This window comes from Physeter macrocephalus, chromosome 14 (genome assembly GCF_002837175.3).
Source record: "Physeter macrocephalus isolate SW-GA chromosome 14, ASM283717v5, whole genome shotgun sequence".
NCBI lineage: Eukaryota > Metazoa > Chordata > Mammalia > Artiodactyla > Physeteridae > Physeter > Physeter macrocephalus.
In genome coordinates this window covers 124,635,721-124,655,197 of record NC_041227.1, presented here as the reverse complement: position 1 = coordinate 124,655,197, position 19,477 = coordinate 124,635,721, and the positions used below count along the sequence as shown (strand labels likewise).

Genomic DNA, 19,477 nt, shown 5'->3' with positions numbered 1-19,477 from the left:
CTCCATCTTCAGCACTTGTTCAGCCCACCTCCCGACAACCTCCTTCCTTTTCTCTCTTTAGACCACAGCCCACGGCCGCTCCTCCGGCCTCATTCCTCCAACCTGGTTACAACTCCCCGTCTCCCCCTCCGGCGCATGCGTCATTCTGTCTATATCACGGCTGTCTCTGCCGGTCGTTTATCTCCCGCAGGCAGAGACCCCAGCTCAGCCTGGAGGGGCCTCCATGAGATCCTCCTGCAGCGATGGCCTGAACGCACACATCCGGTGCGGGCATCGATGCGGATGAATCGGCATGGCATTCGGGGAGCGATCGCGTGGGGAACGGGGAACCGGGAAGAGAGCTCCGCATTCCTTCCCTGCCGTTTTGCAATGACCACATGCTTGGCTCCGAGCTCCTGGCGTCCCCACCAGTGACATTCTTTCAGCAGATCAGCTGCTGCCACATCAGACCTTTTCTGTCCAGCCCTCCCTGCGGCCCCGGGGCCTGCCACCTTCGCCTGGGGCCACATGGGTGGGGCACCAGCAGGTCCCTGTGAATTCCAGCCATTTTGGGAGGTCTGAGCAGGTTTGTGTGAGGTTGTGGCTGAAACCTGGGGGGGTGAGGGCCTGAGTAGTGGGGAGACAGCTTTTAAAAAACATTTCATTATGTCACATACACCTCCATTAAAAAGTAAATCGAATAAATTAAAAACAAACAAACACCTCTCCTTGCCCGAGGGATACACAACTGTCTTCAAGGGGAAAGTGTCCCGTGAATCCCCTCCCCCAACAGAAGCACCGACATGGGTCATAAGCTCTTTGCCCCCAACCACGTGCGCCCCAAACCAGTAACTGTGGCTCCCCTGGGCCCCTCCCTGGGATCGCCCAGGACTGCTGCTCAGCGGAGGGGGGATGGGGGTTAGGTTCCGGAGTGAAAATCTGCGTCGTTTTGGGAAGGAACGTGTGAGACACTCAGCAGACAACAGTGAATGTTCAAGGCAGGATTGTTCTACATGTTTGTTTGTCCAAGTTGATGGTGTGTCTTGAAGATCTTTCACGTCAGTACACAGGGGTCCACGAAGTCCTTTTGAACAGCTGTATGATTTTCTACTCTACGGAGGGCCTGTAAAGTATTTATGCCTCAGCGCATCTGAGTCTCCCTCCTGTGTTTGGGAAACCTGTCATCACGTGAGCTGAAAAGACCAGGTCACTGCTCTCAGATGGCCTCTTGGGGCCTTGAGTCTGCAGCCTGTACCCGGCGACGCAGGGCTGGTTCAGGGTGCTTGCTGGGGGCGGTGGAACGGCCACAGAGGCAGCGTCCGGAAGCCGGGGTCCCACCAGGCAGTGAGCACCTCCACGGGCCGGGCACGGGTGGTTTCCGTTCCAACCTGACTCTCCGGGTCCTGCTGTTCTCGGCTTCCTAGTTGCAAACAGCCGATTACAAATAGCAGTTACTCGCGTCACGAGGTGGAGTCTCTTTTCCTAACCCTTGGATCCCTGCTGGCCCTGGGATGTCGGGGGTGAGTTCCAAGCCTGGGCCTCGGGAGGCCTTGAATCTCGCATCATGGAACACCGCCCACCACGTGACCAAACCTGGGTCATCGTCCACCAGGATGGGAGACCGTATGGAGGGAGCCCTCCCCGCCCATTCCTGCCGTCCCCGGTGAAGCCTCAACATGAGTGAGCCCAGCCAACCCTGTGCAGAGCAAAGATAACCCATCCCAGCCGAGCTCAGCTGGTCACACACAGATGAATGGTGGAGGAATGAGCTGCTGTGTTTCGCAGTGGTTAGTTACCTGTCGAAAGTTACCTGGGACACCAACCTTCCTTCATTCTTGCTCAGTCCCTGGGCCTGGTTCTCTAGCCTTCCCACCCATTTCTGCGAGCTTCCTAATTCCTTCCACAAATCCCTTTTCTGCTTAAGTTCACCAGAGTTGGTTTCTGTTTTCAGCAACTAAGGATGTTGGCTGGTATAGAAATTGATGCTGGAAATGCATTTCAGGGAATGGACCCTCAGAGAAGTGGGGGGCTGAAAGCAGAGGACATCCCATTTGTACACACATATACCAGAGCAGCTGCAGTTAAAAAGATGGAGGCAGTGAGGTGCTGGTGAGGATGTGGAACAAATGACTCACACACGCTGCCGGGGAGCGTGGGCCCGGGGACAGCTAAACGCACTGGCCCAGCAATTCCACTCCTGGGTGCACACCCAAGAGAAATGATCCCACGTGTCCACCAAAGATGTCACAAGAATGCTCGTAGAAGCTTCACTCAAAACACCAAAACACTGGAGACAGTCCCAAAGCTGTAGAACAGGTTGAATTGTGCTAAATTCAGACATTGGAATTCTGCTCTGCTGCATGGAAAAATATGCATGAATCCCAGACAAAATACTGAGCTAAACAAGGCCACCACTGAAAGGCACATGCTGCTCTTCCACTGAAGAGCACTGAACAAAGCTCTATATACTTGTATATGCACATAGATATAGATATGCATAGGTATATGTATATGTTATACACCAGGAAATCTGTTTCCCCCAATCCCACTGGCATCCAGGGATGGGAATCTGGCATTGCACACAGTCATGAAGAGGCTGATTCAGTTTTTGCCTGTGGTTCCTTGGAATGAGGTGTTCAAGGATTGCAGGGTCAGAGGTGATTGTTTCTAGCGGGACAAAAGCAAGGATGAAGCAAGTGAGGCACCTTAGGTGAAAAATTTAAGATGTGTTCAGTCTCGGGGGATAGACAGCTGGGGAAAGCCCTTTGTCTTTTTCTGCTACCTCCTTCCTGCTTCCTGAAAGGTAGACATGATGGCTGGAATCCCAGCAGCCATTATGGACCACAAGGTAACCTTGAGGATGGCAGTCACATACTAAGTGGTGTAGAAAGAGGAGGAGCCCACCTCTCTTCCATGTGAGAGAAAAATAGAGTATCTCTTATATGCCACTGCTATTTTCTGTTTTCATTATATGAAGCCAAAGCTAAAAATATCTAATACAGGTACATCCATCAGAGACCTAGCGTCCTTGCTAGCTTGAGCAGCTGAGAGTGATGCTAATTATCTCCTCAATTGGTTGACTGAAAACTGGCCTCCCTGTGGGCCCATGAATTCCTCAGTACGATGCAGAGAAAGGAATCCAGGAGCCGGGACCCCTGAAGAGTGTACTGTATGCAGTCAATCTCTAGCCCCTGATCTGGAAAAACCCAGACAGCTCTCCTCCCTACAAGACCTGGTGAAATGCACTGGGGAAGGAAGCACCGGCCTCTTAGAAAGTGCCCTTGTGGCTTATCTCTGAAGGTCAGAGAGGGCCCCCCCACCAGAGACACTGCCATTGAGAGGGCTTCCCTAATGCAATGGGAAGGATGTGATTAGCTGTCCATGAGATGCTCAAGACCAAAACAGATAAGCAGTTTGCAAAACTCTTACTTTGATTGTAACATTGAAACAACAACAACAAAACCCGAGAAGCAGTAAGCAGAAGTGATTGTGCCATCATGATAGGGGTGTGGTCCCCTCCCAATGCCTGGGTTGCCCAGGACCCCCTCGGAAGCAAGTGGTCAAATGTCTTAGGGCCTGGACTTAAACAGTCTGTGTGGTACTGACAACCTTCCTCCTGGCCATTAACCAGGTGACCCAGAGCTCCCGGGAAAGGCTTCACGGGCTCTCGTAAACACTTGGTTAGTAGATTATCCTGAACTAGACCAGGTGAAGATACCAATAGGCCCTTCTGTTCCAGACACGGCCTGATCGGAGCAAAGTGTTATACACACACACACACACACACACACACACACACACACACGTACGACCTGCCTCGGGACCACGTCAGCTCTCTGATTCTGGGCCCGCCTCCTGCCATCTCCCCATGCCACAGCCATCGCCCTGGGCCGAATTGAAGACAGGTGGCCCTGGCCACTTAGAAAAGGGTACCACGTCTGGACATTTGAGGTGACACGTGCCACACGTGGTGCTGCTCCAGCCCTTTACTGGTGACCCAAAAAGGCTGGAGTCAGAGCACGAGGCAGCTTGCCCCGAGGTGTCAACACCCTCCAAGGAATCAACGTTGAACAAGATTTGGACTGGTCCTCCCCACCCATCAGTCTGCCTTAGTGCTACCAACCCTGGACTCACCGAACAGCATGGCGCCCCCAGATCATGCAGGTGCCGAGGCCCAGGGACTCACTGACGTATGAGTAGCCCATGACACGGAATTGGTTTGTGAATTCTTCCATGACGAAAGATGGAAGAAACCTGGGTCTGAGGTCTGAGGACAGGTCAACAGCCCATTAGCCAATCCTGGAATCAACCTACTTCCAGATTCCTTAATAAAACCAATAAATAAACCAAACAAAACAACCCCAAACAAAAACCCAACCCTGTCCTCCAGTCCGTGGCGCACACTGGGCTCACGGCCAGTGTGTGGTTCTCCCGGACCTGGAACCCCAGTATGGGAGCCAGTGGTGGCCGGGCAGGACAGCAAGTCCCCCAGGGGCAGATGTTTTGCTTCTGGTCCCCCTAACTCTGGGCTTTGCTGGTTTAGAGGTTTTATACCTATGAGAGGAATGTTTCCACCAAGAGACACCTCCACGCTGCATTGACCAGAAGCTGAGAGCAGCATCTGGCCTGTGGGAGCACTCATGTGCTTGGGCAAATGCATGCAGAAAGAAAGCAGGAGGCCTGCCCTGGGCTGGTGGGCCCTGATCGTCAGGGGGACAGGTCCGCCACTCGAAAGCCCACAAGGAGGATGGAAGGAACTCGGTGATTTCTCGGGTGTCTCCTCAAACTGCCGGAATCCAATGGCTCGATGTGGGGCTGTAGATTGCCTTACAGCCAGAATCCACCGGGGCCTTGAGCTCTCTGGAAGGTTCTGGTTATCTGACCAGGCCTGTACCTTCACTGCCGCGGTGCTGGCTGTGGGCAGAGGTCCACGGAGTGGGTAGGAGAGGGGAGACGCTGTGGTCTCTTGACTCATTGCTACAGCGAGGACAGCATTCCCCTGTGCGTGTCTGGTGCACACTGATAATGAACATTTCCTTTCTGTCTTCCTTTACCTGCTGATGTGGCCGACAGTGGTGATGGCAATGGTCAACAGTGTGATTTAAAGTGATAGATTTTTTAAATGTCAAAGGACCGCTACAGAGGTGGCCAAGATGGTGGGCCCGGAGCCCGGGGTGGGGGTGGCCTGGGGGCCCCCTTCGGGAAGGGGTGAAGCTGTGTGGGATCAGGCGGAGGCTTTGTGGCCCTGCTTTTGTTTTCGCAGGGCCGCTGGGGAAGAGGAGTGTGTGGCGGCGGGGACGGCTGAGTCTGGGCTGCCCGGCCCGTGAACCTCCCTCCCATTGGGTGAACCTTGTGCCGCCTCCCTTCTCGAGGCCAAAACAGTCCAGATACTTGTTCTCTCAGACCCTGGCCAAGAGTGGAGGGCACATGGCCTGAGCCTGGCCAACCAGATGCTTCCACTGGGGCCCTGTGCCTGGAGTGTGCATCACAAAGAAGCGGGGAGAGTTTAGAATTCCTGCCCTGCTCCGGTAGGGGCAGCCTCCAGCGCCCAGAACCCGGTGATGGCATTCTAACGGGATGTACCCACGGAACTCCAGGCCCGGTCCCCCCTCCTTGGCCTAGATTCTGTGGGTCTTCCAGTATCCTTCTAGTATATCCTTCTTCTGCCTGACCACCCCCCCCCATCGTGGGTGTCTTTTATTTGTGGTCAAGCACTCTGTTGGTGGCCTTTTAAGGTTCTTTGCAAATTTCCATTTTTACAAACAACGCTGAGATGAGAATCTCTGCCCCCATCCCTGTGCACATGTGCAAGGATTGATGGAGAAAAGATCCCAGGCACGTGCTGTTCCTTCTACCTGGAACACGCCCTCCTCCCATTCCCCCACATCTGCTGCCCCTCACTCTTCATTTCTCCACTGAGATCCACTAAAGTAGCTCCTGCCTGTGCCTCCCCCCTGCCACTCTCTGGTTTCCATCACCCATTATTCCAGCTTGTATTTACCCCAGGTGTTTGTTTACTTGTGATCGCCTGTCTCACCCACAAGACTGCAGCTTCACGTGGAAAGGACTGGGTCTGCTCCTTCACTGGACCCCGGGGCCCAGCACACCCAGTGTCCGAACACCCAGTGGACTCAATAACTCTTTCTGCATGAACGAGAGAACTTGGGAACCACAGTGCAATCTCAATGATCTCAGATAAGGGACAGCAGAGGGCGGAGTGAAAGGCAGGGTAGGAGACCCGACAGCTCCTGGTTCACGGCTTGTGGCTCCCCAACAAACCAGTCAGGCAGCGGGAAGCAGGAGTTCTCGGTCTGTGGACTAGTTGAAACCTTCCAGTAATTTCTTTAAGCTCGGAGAGATCAAGGGAAGCAGGGGGGCCATCTGGTGGCCGGTGGTTGGAGACGGTTGCAGAGAGGAGGTGAAGGATGGGAGGTGCCCAGCCTCTGGGTGCTCCTGCCACCCCGGCTCCCCCAGCCTCGGGTCTAGTCCACACCCGTGCAGTTGGTCAGGTAGAAGGGACGGATGGCGACCTGGAAGCTGCTGAAGGACCCTGCCGGGCAGGGGAAGAAGGAAGCCCTCCTGGAGCTGTTGGTGCCCAGGGCGCCGGGGATCAGGGCCTTCCAGCCCTCGAAGTTGGTGACGTCCGCCACGAAGTTCCCCCCACAGAGCATCAGGGCCTTGTTTTCATAACCGATGGTGGGATTGGAGTAGCTAGACTTGGAGAGGCCCAGGAGTGGGGGGTCGTCAGAGGAGCACGAGAACCCGTAGTTCCAGCAGCTCTGGATGGTGGGGAGGTAGACGAAAGACCAGGAGACTGAGCTGGCCTGGAAGAGGAAGCTGGGGTGCTGGGGCGTCTGGAAGGACCGGTAGCGGTCGTAATCGGAACCCATCACGGAGGCGCTCCAGGTGGGCGAGGTGTAAAGCCGGGGCTGGTAGATGTCCTCGGTGAGGTTCAGGCCCCTGTACTGAGCCAGCAGCTCGAAGGGCACGGTGTGGAACTCCAGGGCCTGCAGCATCTTCTTCTGGAAGAGCGCCTTGTGACTCCAGTACAGGGACAGGTTAAACTGCAGCGTGAAGAGGTCCCTGGGTAGTATCATGGGGAACCGCACCCTCTCCAGCAGGCCCTCCACCTCCCCGCGGGAGATGCGCCTCTCCTGGCTCCATTCATCCAAGGCCAGCAGCACGGCCAGCTCGCTGGGCGTGACCAGCTCACTCCTGGAGAGCAGGTCTCGGAGCAGGGCCGTGGGGACGTTCGGCCAGGCCTCGGCCTGCGTCAGGGCCCCAAAGTTCCAGGCCAGGAACTGCACGCAGATCTCCTCCAGCACGGGGTCCCGGCTGGCCAGGGCATAGGCATAGAGGTCCAGGGGCGTCCGGAAAGAGGGGTCCTCGGGGAGGAGGATGGCAAAGAGGTGCCCGCAGTAGCTCTGCAGCCGCTTGGCCCCGTAGGCAGAGGCGAGCTTGTGCAAGCACCTCACTGACGACAGAGAGACATCGATCCTCCGGGAGTAGAGGTACCTGGGGGGAGACAAGGGCTGATGCCTGGTGATACTCCCTCCCCGCAGGACAACAGGTGTGCCCTGGTGCACGTGTGCTATTGACCGCTGACACCCGCGGTGCTAGCTATTTCAAGGGGCATTCAGAGCCCCCTGATTTATCTCCGGGGTCAACCCACATTCCAAGCTCCCGTTTGCTTAGAGCCAGGGGTGGGCGGATCCCAGGCTCCTTGAGGATGTTGCTTCATCCTCACCCGTGAGGGAGGCGGTCCCACCACCTCCCTCACGGGCCGGACCCTGGGCGCCAGGACCTGCCGGCCATCCCGGGCATCAGCGTTGCCCTGCCCTGCCCTTCCCACCGTCACGCATCTGCCCAGACCCCTTCGGGCCCCCACTGGGTGCCCGTGGGCGCCCCTCTGCCCCAGCACCTGTCTGGTGTTCCCATGACATGGGCATCGCCGCTGGCCACCTCCTATCTGCCTTCCTCACCAGCCGTGAGCCCCGCGGGCGGCACCCAGTCTGTGCCATCTGCCATGTGACTCAGTGAGCCACCAGGAAGCCCTTTGCTGCGTGAGGACGCGTGCGGAGGGAGCCTGCCGGGAGGGGAAACGATAGGCTGTGGCTGCTGTCTCCTGGGACATGGTGAGTGGGGTCCTGCTTTGGGAAGAGCCAAACTCTCCCCACGGCTTCTCTCGAACGCAGAGCCCTCCAGGGAGCAGCGGACCTGGTGGCTCCCCTGTCACCTGAACATGGAGCTGGGGCGCCCAGAGCGGAGCTGGGACCCCGCAGTGTCCTGTGCCGGTGGCAGAGGTGGGCCTGCCCTCCTCCCACCCTCTCTCCCCTCGTGCACTCAACACATCACGTGATCCTGCTGATGGCCGTGAACTCTGGGGCAAAAAAGGGCATCTGCAGCCTCTGGCCCGTCGCCCATAGCTGGGTATCTGCCTGGTGGTGGCCCTGAGCCCAGGAACCTCCGCCCTGGGCGGCACCCGGACGGCGGACGGGGCACTGCCTCTCTCACAGGCAAGGGGTGCCACCGAGGGCCCCGCAGATGGCCATTGACAAAGGGAGCGAGGAAACCGCAGAATGTTTCTGTCACCACCTCTTAATCCCGCTTTGGGGCCAGAGAGGGATGGTTCCCAGCCGCTGGGAGCTGTGCAGCTCCCACCCGGTGACACCCCAGCTCTCCCCGGTCTGGGCACACTGTCCACCCTCAGCCTCAGGCGGGCACCCGAGTGGCTGGGGACAGCGGGTCGCAATCAGCCCTTCGGCCCGGCCCCACCATCAGGGAAGAAAACGTCCTGAAAGGTAGAAAAAAGACCAAAGGCCCTGGGGTGTTAGTGACCCCCAGAGACCCCAGAAACTGGCGAGAAGCCGATTACTGACAGAAGGCTCGGAACAGCAGGCGCCGCGTGGGGACCACTGGGCGGAGGGGAGGGGAGCGTGCGGGGCAGCCGCAGTGAGCAGGGGTCTTCTGGGGCCTTCTGGGGCCTGGACGGGGCTCTCGCTCTCTGCAGCCTCTCTGCCTAAGGGGAGGGGGAGAGACAGGGGCAGAGAGAAAGGAAGAGAGAGAGAGGGAGGGAGAGACAGAGACAGAGAGAGACACAGGGAGACAGAGAGACAGAAAGAGACGGGGAGAGACAGGGAGAAAGAGCCGGAGCACATGGCCAGACAGTCCAGAAAAATCACTGAACTCTGACCAAGGGCGGGGACTCCAGCTGGGGCCGGGAAGCTGGGGACAGGCGCAAACGCATTACAGAAATCAGTCCCGCGACGAGGGGCACAGGATGGCTGCCAAGTTCTTATATTGTACTTGGCTGAAAAGAAACCACTTCAATCTGTTGTAACTGCCCTTTGTTGTTTTCTCTTAAACGTCACTTTCAGCTACCTACAGCTTTGGGTCACGAGAGAGAACAGCTTTCATAGACGTGCTTCTTTTTTCAAATCGATGCTCTCAGAACACCAGCCCCCCGGGAGGCCCCTCGGGTGGGGACAGAGCGGCCCCCAGGAGGGCGGTCTTGGGGGAAGGGGCCGCCCCTCGGGGCCCACTCTCCTCATCTGGGAGACGGGCTCCTGAGTGTGGCCGGCCTGCTGGTTAGACCCGAGGCCTGGGCGGCCCCGCCTGAGGGCTTCCCCCCACTTTTCTCAAGCAACAGATTTGGATTCGGGTTTTTAAAAAAATTTTTCGAGTGAGCAGATCAGTCAGGTGAGAAGAGGGAGAATCCTTTGATAGTTGTTTTTTGGATGCTTCTGACACCTGAGAGACAGAGGAGTGTTTGTGTGTGTGTGTGTGTGTGTGTGTGTGTGTGTGCTGCCCCATCTCTCACAGCCCCTGCAGAAAGAATGCATAAGAATGTGCGTGTGAATGTGTGAGGGTGTGTGCACACAAGTGTGAACAAGTGTGTTCACGCAAGCATGGCTGCCGTCGGTGCCGCATCCCTTGTCCCTGAGGTTTGCCTTGGAGGGGATGCTGCCCAGTCCCCAGCCCCCGGCCCCGAGGACACTCACTTGATAAAGTCTCTGACGACAGGCACACACTCGGTGTCCACCTCCATGGTGACCCTGCTTCTCGGCTCCTTCCACAGGCCGTGTGCCTCGGGGTTGGTGGACAGGATCAGCTTGTGGGCACAGATGCCCAGCTCGTCCTCCTCCTTCGTCTTCACCGTGATGAACAGGTCACAGCCCTTTTGGCTCTCAAAGATCTGCTCTAGAGCTGCGGGGAGCTCGCTGGACAGGTCGAAGGTGTGGATGCCTCTGGTTTCTAAGAGGTAGAAGGGAACGTGCCGTGTTAGGAGGGGCCCTGGCACTTGCTTCCTTTGTGAGCTAAAAACACTTTTGCTCCCTGGAGTCAGTTTCTTCCCTTAAATCGTGGCCCCGGTCCTGCCTTATCTACTCAGAAAGGCTCCTGGGGAGGCAAGGAAAGAACAGCCCTGGAAGACAGGGTGCTTGCTGTTGCCCTCCGTGGCCCAGAGCCCCCGCTCCGTCAAACACCCCTACTTAGCTCATCTGCCTCCCCGAGATTCAGACAGCACATCCAGGTGGGTGTTTTGGAGGCGCTGACTTCCAGAGCCTGGGGCCCCATCCCAATCAATCACTCACCCAGCTATGACCTTCTAAAACCCAAACCTCCTGCCTGGTTTGGTCTGAAGAGGGAGGGTCTCGTGGCAACCCTATTTAGAGTTTTGAGGTTCTCAGCAGCCTCCTTCAGGGGACCGAGGCCTAGAGAAGCTACTTGAAGCCCCCAGGGTGGTTTGGGGGTGATGCACCCCCTCTCCTGGCCCCTCCCAAAGCTTAGCAGGGAATTAAATCCCATCTGTTTTTTCTTTGCCACAAACAGGTTTGAATCAATTCTGACGATTAAACCAGGTGGGTTCAGCCCCCCCAATCCCTCCCTGCACCCCAGGTTCTCCTCTGGCCTTTACTCTCACCCCGGGGCTCCCCACCAGGCCAGGGCTGCTTCCTGCCTTGCACCCCGGCCCCACAGCCCAGGCGTGTCTCCTGCACGTGCCCCCGCGCTCCCTGTGCGAGCCCAGGGAGAAGGACAAGCGGTCATGAGAGACGAGATAAAACTGGGACACGAGGACTCAAAACTACGGGGCAGCCTCGGTCCATTTAGAACGTCTGACGGCGCTGGGGAGAGGGCAGGGCTGGGGCTGTTTGCAATCAGGCCTTTCTGCCCCCAAGCAATGTCTAAAGCACGTTCAGCATGCTGTCTAAGCCCGGGTCCGGGGTGTGTGCTGTAATATGTTTTGGAATGAGAACCAGCAGAAACAGAAGGCTGGCGTTTCGAGAGATAAGCCTGCAGTGCGTAGTCGCGGGGTGCACAGGCACCTCGTTTTAATGTACTTCTCAGCTACCGCGTTTCTCTGAAACTGAAAGCTGTGGCAACTGTGCCTTGAGCGACACCAGTTTTTTTTTTTCCCAACGGCAATTGCTCACTTTGCATCTCTGTGTCACATTTGGGTAATTCTCAGTCACCTCTTTTTTTTTTTTTTTTTTTTTTCCCCGGTACGCGGGACTCTCACTGTCGCGGCCTCTCCCGTTGCGGAGCACAGGCTCCGGACGCGCAGGCTCAGCGGCCATGGCTCACGGGCCCAGCCGCTCCGCGGCATGTGGGATCCTCCCGGACCGGGGCACGAACCCACGTCCCCCGCATCCGCAGGCGGACCCTCAACCACTGCGCCACCAGGGAAGCCCTCTCAGTCACCTTTGATGTTACTATTGGAAAAAGATTATGACTTGCTGAAGGCTCAGATGGTGGTTAGCATTTTTTAGCAATAAAGTATTGTTTAATTAAGGTATGTACATTATTCTTTTAAAAATTAAGGTGTGTAGAGTGGTTTTTTTTTCATCCATAGCTTTTCTGGTTCACTGATTTTACGCCATCGATCTATTATATTTAGAACTGGCTAGTCTTTAAATTTGTTCTCTACCAAAAAAAAAAGAGAAAAAATATGCATATTTATTTTATCTGAAACTCTTCAGCTTCAATCCTCTCTTAATGCGACAAGGCCTTGCCCGTGTACGGCTGAGCGCGGGTGTCAGTCTCCCCGCACCTCCCCCCATCACAGGGAGGGGGCGCTGCTGGCCCAGGAGCCTGCCCCCGGTGACAGCTGCTTTGTCTCTCGCAGGAGTGACCTAGAACTCTGGACTAGGGTCAGAAAATCTTTGTTCCAGTTCTAGCTCTGCTTCCAGCTAAGTGTGCTTGCTCATTTATTTAATTGAAGCATAGTTGGTTTACAATATCTTAACTTCAGGTGTTGAACATAGTGATTCAATATTTTAGTAGGTACATTGTTTCTTTAGACATAATACTATTGCACTCTCAGTAGACTACGGTATAGTGTAAACATAACTTTTACAGGCACTGGGAAACTCAAAAACTCCTGTGACTCCCTTTACCGTGATACTCGCTTTCGGCGGTTTGGAACCAAACCTGAGATATCTCCGAGGTGTGCCTGTATTTGGAATGTGGCTCATTGTCCGAGAATCGGGTTAAATGGAGCATTTCTGAGCGGCTCCGGATGGGGGGGGCGGTAAGGAAGTGGGGATCTGTTGCTGTGAGGTGGTGGGAACTGTGCCTTTCCTGCCCCTCCTGGAAAGCGGGCACCACCTGCGAACCTTTGCACGGGGAGGTGTGTGATCCGCGTGGAGGGGTGGGGAGGCGGCGTGACCGCCGTCCCTGGGATCCAGGGCTCGGGCCTCCGTGGCAGCTCTTGGGTGGGGGGAGAGGGAGGGCCCTGGGGCTCAGGATGGGGCACCCCCCCCCACTGCCCCCCGCTCACCGTTGGTGCAGATCACGCCGGCGTCCTTGTCATGACTACAGTGGCTCTTCATCCAGCCCGGGAATGTGCAGCTGGCCAGCGAGGGCTCTGTCCCTGTGCACTGCACCTTGTCCAGCAGGACCGGGCCCCTTCCTGGTGGCACAGCAAGGACGACAGAGCCTGGAGGGGGAGCTGGGGCTCTCGGGGCCCTTGTAACGTCATACCATGAACTAGCCTTGTTCTCACAAGGTCTGTCTGCCTCGTAGATAGCAAATTATTATACCGTAATTTATGCGTCTACCCCTGTCGCTGAATATTTGGATGAGTTCCCTTTTTTTGAATCACAGGCACCGCACACAGACTCTTCTTTTGGGGGGAAACTGTTTCAAGAAGGTAAGTTCCCCCGAGTGGAGCCACTGGGCCGGAGGGAACGGCCGCCGGCCAAGCCTGAGTGCGCGCCGGGCCGCCGGCGCTCAGCCAGCGCGGGGCTTCGGCCCCTTCGAAGCCTCTGCCAGCGCTGGGCTGGCGGGAAAGCCATTTGCCCGCCTTGGGTACGATCCCTTCCTGGGCCTGGTTACTTAGCAGCGCGTCCAGCTTCGGAGGAGCTGGGGACCCGCGGGTTACCTGGCCCGAAGGTGGCTCTGCCCAGAGCCTCGGTGGCATTCCTGAAGCCCAGGGCTCGGCAGACAACGCTGGCATCTGTCAGGTCCCACAGGTTGTCACACACCGTCCCCCACTGGCCGCTGTAGTAGATCTCCACGCGGCCCTCGTTGGCGGCGTCCCCGTCGGCCAGCCGCATGTCGCCGTCTTTCACGCCTGCAAGCTCCCGAGGGAGAGCAGAGGTCAGCAAGGATGAAGGCCGGGTGCTGGGCCTCCCTCCCAGGGCAGCAGCATGGCTGCCCCACCCTCCTCGGGGGTCATGTGCTTTCATGGGGGCAGTAAAGTTCTCCCCAGTAGGGGGTGACCCCTGGATCGTTAGCTTTGAAGACCCCAGCCATCCTCGAGGGGCTCACCCCCCGGGGAGGAGTGGAAAGTACACATAGACCGCCCCGCATACACACAGTGAGGGTAGACTCCACCCTTCTTGTCTCTGAGGTCTGAACCCTTCATTGATAGAGGAGGGACAGAGGGGCGCCCGGTGCCACCTGAGAGTAGGGTGCCAGGACCCCAAGGAAAGAATGGGGGACGGGGCGGAGGCCCACACTGACCCCCCTGAGGGTGTCTGGGACTCGGCCCGCTGACCTCCCCTGCCCAGCCCCACCTCAGCCCCCGCCGGAGCCGACAGTGTCAGACAGGAGCTGGGCGCCGCGTCAAAGGGCACTTCTCAGATGGGGGAGCAACAGGCCTCTGTGGGGTCACCAGGATGAGGAAGGGCCTCGAAGTGTGAAGGGTGAGGACAGCTGTCCAGGACTCTGGAAGTCTGTGTCCAAAGGGCACTGGCCTCGTGTCCCCCAGGGTGTGGCCAATCTGTGGGCCCCTCCTGCCGGTTCCCTCTGGTTCCCACCGGATGAAATGGTGACTCCCTTGGCATCTCCCCACCGAAACATACAAGCCATGACTTGGGACACCCGGGGCTTCAAGCAGGAGAGGAGACCCGGGCTGACTCCCGTCACCCAGGCACCGGGCAGAACATTGCCCTGATTTTCTGCAAAGAGGGGGCTGACCCCGCAGAGCAGGGGAGCAGCAGCTTCACAGACGCTGCTTTCCACACCCCCGGGGCCCCGCTCACCTTGAATCCCCGCCACCAGCAGCCACATCCACAGGAGCCGCAGGGGGGCCATGGCCTTGCCTGGGAGCCCCTTGTCCTGCAGCGAAAGGAGGCAGCGAGTGAGACGGCCAGCTGGACAGCCCTCGGCACCAGGGCCGGTGTGTCCACCCGGCCTTCGGACCCCGCTCACGGAGGGCGGCCGGCGGGTGCAGGGCCCGCACCCTCAGAGCCGGGAGCCTGGGGAGCACCCGGGGCTCCGGCTGCCTGGGCGGGGGCCCCTCACCTCATCTGAAGGTGGTCCTCCGAGGACGAGGAAGACCTGCCCAGAGGAAGAGGGGTCTCTGGGACAGTGGGAACAGGAGCCCATCTCAGGAAGCGAGGCCCTGGGCGTGGCTGTCGGGGGGATGGGTGGGGAGGGTGCGGAGGGAGAAGGCAGGGGGTGCGGGGCCCAGATTGGGAGGGCCTGGGGAGCCTTGCTCAGGATGGGGCTTTATCTTCAGTCAATGGAGCCCTGAGGGGGCGCCCTGAGGTCTGCAGCAGATGAAGAACATTCTGTGGCTTCTGGACCAAGTGAGCCCGGGAAGGGAGGGGGCGGCAAGAGCAGGGCAGGGGGCGCATCAGGATGAGGCCCCGGAAATCCGGGCAGGAACGACAGAGGGACAGGCAGCAGTGAGAGAGCTTGGGCTGGGCGCGTCGGGCGGGGACGGCAGGGGTCAGGGCGGAGGCCCAGGCCTCTGACTGTGCCGCCGGGTGTGGGTGGGGAGAGGCTGGGGGGAGGGGCACAGGATGAGAGGAGCTCTGAGGTCAGTGTCCCCAGGGAGCAGAGGATTGAAGAGGCGGGGGACCACCGAGGCCACACAGCCAGCCCTGGGCAGGCAGGCGGGGGGCACCCAGGTCTCCCCACCTTTGCCTGGACTTCCTGGCTCCGTGTGATTGTCAGTGCTCACTTTTCCCCTTCACCCCCATCCTGCCCCTCACTGGCCTCCCTCCCCTCCTGTCCGCACGAGGGGGTGGTCACTGCAACACCCACACTCACCCCCGGGGCCCAGCGAGCAGGGATGTGGCCTCTCTTGCGGCTGCCCCTCAAGTCAGGGCCTGGTGACCTCGAGGCGGCGCCCCAGGCCTGCGTTAACCAGACCCCCAGGGGCTCCCAGGCACGAAGGCCTGTTAACCATCACGGCACGGCAGCCCTGGGCCAGGACCGCTCGAGCACACCCCCTCACTGGCCTCCCTCCCCTCCTGTCCGCACGAGGGGGTGGTCACTGCAACACCCACACTCACCCCCGGGGCCCAGCGAGCAGGGATGTGGCCTCTCTTGCGGCTGCCCCTCAAGTCAGGGCCTGGTGACCTCGAGGCGGCGCCCCAGGCCTGCGTTAACCAGACCCCCAGGGGCTCCCAGGCACGAAGGCCTGTTAACCATCACGGCACGGCAGCCCTGGGCCAGGACCGCTCACACCACTGGCTCGTGGGATCCCGACCACGAGCCTGAGAAATGCTTCGTTGACCCCACCTTACAAGTGAAGGGGCTGAAGGCCAGAGGGGTAGCCGGCTCGGCTCACACAGCTGGGGAGCCGTGGGGGTGTGTGTGGGGGGGTGCCCTCTCTTCATTACACTGACCTCAGCAGACGGCCAAGGGGCTGTGGGATGACCAACTGCCCCAGTGCACTGGGGCCTGTCCCGGCTTTAGCACGGGAGGTCCTGTGTCCTGGGACATGCCCTCGGTCCCAGGCACACGGGGATGGCTGGTCACCCTCTGCACTCCCCGGACAGTGGCAGCCGCCAGCTTTGTTCATCCTGAAACAGGAACTCAAGGCCCCAGGCAAATGGCCATTGAGGCACTTGGCACGTGGTACGCAAATGTCACAGTACTTCAGGTGGCCGTGACCACCTGTTTTTGCCTGACTCACTTGGGAAGTGGAACAGAGCTTATGCAGACTGGAAAAAGGTGCTCTTCCTTTGGGCAGGTTTAGCCTGGGCTGAGAAGCACTGATCAGAGAGAGCGCCTTGGCTGAATTCCGAGCCCGCCTGCCCCTTGGGCTGGTGTCCTTGTGCGCCAGTGAACAACCTGCCCAACTGTACACAGAGACCCTTTGGCCATGGGAGCAGCAGTGATGGTCCCTGGATTCAGGAGAAGCACCAGATCCCCATCTGGGTACAAGCAGGGAGACTTGGCCCCCATGAGATTACATGGTATAGAGAGAGGGACACCCACCTGAGAGCAAGAGGCACAAGCTTACCTGCCCGAGACAACTACTGATGGCTGTCCTAAAGCGTCCCACCTGCAGGATGCCTCTGCAGACCAATCTTCCACCCAGACAACCCTTCCAGTACAGAGCGTGGTCAGGCTGGTCTCAGGAAACGCTTCCGAAAGCTCAGTCTAGTTTCGATTTCTAGAAACCACCTGACACTGTTTTCTTCTGGGGTTGGCTGCCGCCAAGGCTTCCTGCACCGCCTGAATCCCCCTCGGCGCTGACTGGGGCGGTGAGGATAGCAGCGGCCCAAGGCGGCAGTCTGGCTGATTTGGTAACCAGAGCAAGGCGGCTGACAGCCACATTTGAATTTCAACACTCTTCCGAGCTGGACCAGTGCCAGGCACCGGCGCTGGGGGAGGGGAGAGGAGGGGCAGCAGCAGACAGCGGTCAGAAGAGCAGAGGGTGGGCGCGGACGGGCAGGGTGTGCATCCGGACCGTGGGCTCTTTCACCGCACACCCTGGGCCATTTCCTGGGTCTCGCACCTTGCCAGCAGAGGCGACACCGCCCAGGGGGCCGCTCACTCCGCTCTAAGCACTTGACAAGCCTGACCTGAATGTTGCACCCTGCTGGGGCGGGGGCAGAACCTCTGGAGTGGACATAAATTGTTCTGCCCGCCTCACGCCCACTCCCTTGCCTTTCCTCTGACAGAGAGCCAGTACCTCGATTTTCCCCTGGGGAAGCACCCCCGTCTCACCCTCAGGTCGTGTGGCTCCTCTGGGGCTGACCTGGGCCTGGCGGGTGGGAGACAGATGATGTCAGGGAGGCGCCGTGATCCCAGCCGGCCCAGGGAGTCAGCTTCAGACTCCTGGAACGGGACCCTGCAGGGAGCAGGCGGCCTGGAGAGGCTGATGTCCGTGGTGCCCCAGACTGTGCCTTGAGGAAAGCCCGGCTGAGGATGCAGGTGAGGGAAGAGCTGAGAGACGGAGGAACCTCGGTCCTGATGCTACGGCTTGAGCACCTGCGTCCAGCTGGCCTGAAGTCAAGGCCAAGCCCTGCCTTCAATGTTAAATGAGGCAATCGATCTCTTCTATTTCTGTCACTTGCATCCCAGGTTCTGGACAAGAGTTGTCCCCTTGGAATGTCCCCAGGTCTCTCTAACCCAGTGGCTGTCAACCTGGTCGGCACATGAGAATCACCCAGGAGTTTCACAAACTCCCAAGGGCCCAGACCCATTAAATCACAATCTCTGGGGTGGGGACAGGCATTGGCATTAAAGCCTTGCAGGTGGTTCCCATGTGCAGCCGGGGTTGAGAACCACTGGGGGAGACAGAGTTTCCCTGGCAGCCCGGCGTCCAAGAGAGTGAGCCCCCAGATCAACCATTCAATGACTATTTGCCCAAGATGTGAGGTCTGAGGGTGCTACCGGCTCATCTAATCCCCTCCAAAGGAACCGTAAAGATCAGTGGGGAGAGCAGCAGAAACAGAAGTGGCAGAAGAGACGGGAGTTTTAACACGCCTTCCAGCTGAAGGAGCCTCAGTGCTGGCTGACACAGAAACCCCAGCACTCACTTCCAGCGTCCATCGGTACTTGCAGCAGTAAGTGGCCAGTCTAGGTCAGGAGTGCATAGGAAGTCCTTTGGGAGGTACTGGTGGCAACGTCGAAAACCCAAGTTGCCGAATCTTTAGCCCCTGAGTCCTTTCCTGCTGGAAAGTCCTTTGTGTGCCGATGGTGAAGTGCCAGACTGAGGCCCGGACATGGAATCAAAGCACGGGTGTCTGTTCCCCTCCGGCTCTCATGGTCTCTCCTGCCTCAGGACCACAAAGGGAGCAAGAACAGGAACTGAGACCATCTGCTCCAGAGAGGAGTGGCTCAGCTCTGATAAGGAGACCAACTGAAAGCCCCGACACTGTGGACAATAGGGCCAGTGGTGACAGTGTAGACCCCGCTGCTGTAAGCAGGAAGCCACAGCTGAGACGTGGTGGCGAGCGTGCTGGGGGCTGTCAGAGACCAGAGCCCTTACGACGCCTGTAAGACATTCTTTGTGCCTCCTCTCCCGCCCCCCCCACCAAACACGGAACGCTGCCTGTAATGCTAACCTCGAGGCAGCCGGCACTGCTGTCAGCTTTTGACAGGACCCATTCAATACTCCCAACCCCTACGGGAAGTAGCTGCTCTTATTAACTCTTTAACAGATGAGAAAACGGAAGTGCAGAGAGGGGAAACCCAACCAGTTACACAGCTGGGAGCGGGAGAGCTGGGATTCCGACCCACACTTCTCTTTCTTTTTTAAAAAATTGGCTTGAGGGACTTCCCTGTTGGCGCAGTGGTTGGGAGTCCCCCTGCCAACGCAGGCAACACGGGTTCGTTCGGTCCGTGGTCCGGGAGGATCCCCCATGCCGCGGAGCGGCTGGGCCCGTGCGCCACAGCTACTGGGCCTGCACTCTGGAGCCCGTGAGCCACAACTACCGAGTCCGCGTGCTGCGGCTGCTGAGGCCCGCGCGCCTGGAGCCTGTGCTCCGCGGCGAGAGGGGCCGTCGCAGTGAGAGGCCCGCGCACCGCAACGAAGAGTAGCCCCTGCTCGCTGCAGCTAGAGAAAGCCCGCGCGCAGCAACGAAGACCCAACACGGCCAGCAATAAATAAATAAATTTATAGAAAAAAAATTGGCTTGAGATCTAATAATTTACACACAATAAAGTGCATCGATTTAATGAGTTTTGCCAAATGTATACAGATGGTCACCATGACAATCATAATATAGAAAACATTCTCATCATCCCCAAAGGTTCTCTTATGCCTTTGCTGACAATCCCCTCTGCCAGGCCCCAACCCTGGCAACCG

The 19,477-nt window shown here is 58.2% G+C and overlaps 1 protein-coding gene across 2 annotated transcripts in view; it reads right to left on the bottom strand.

Annotated features, from left to right (window-relative positions):
• Positions 1-640: 640 nt before the first annotated feature.
• The window catches only part of CANT1 (calcium activated nucleotidase 1), a 39,175-nt gene continuing 20,338 nt past the window's right edge, over positions 641-19,477 (bottom strand). Inside the window, exons 1-6 of one of the 2 annotated variants that reach the window (XM_007106696.4) lie at positions 16,682-16,812; positions 14,466-14,541; positions 13,361-13,552; positions 12,758-12,889; positions 9,981-10,233; positions 643-7,494 (exon numbers count right to left, since the gene is read on the bottom strand). In XM_007106696.4, coding sequence (XP_007106758.2) covers positions 6,462-7,494; positions 9,981-10,233; positions 12,758-12,889; positions 13,361-13,552; positions 14,466-14,517 — 1,662 coding nt within the window. In that variant the 5' untranslated portion in view covers positions 14,518-14,541; positions 16,682-16,812 and the 3' untranslated portion in view covers positions 643-6,461. Of the gene's footprint in view, positions 7,495-9,980; positions 10,234-12,757; positions 12,890-13,360; positions 13,553-14,465; positions 14,542-16,681; positions 16,813-19,477 lie in introns of those variants that run through there. The other variant, XM_055090051.1, reaches the window with a different exon arrangement.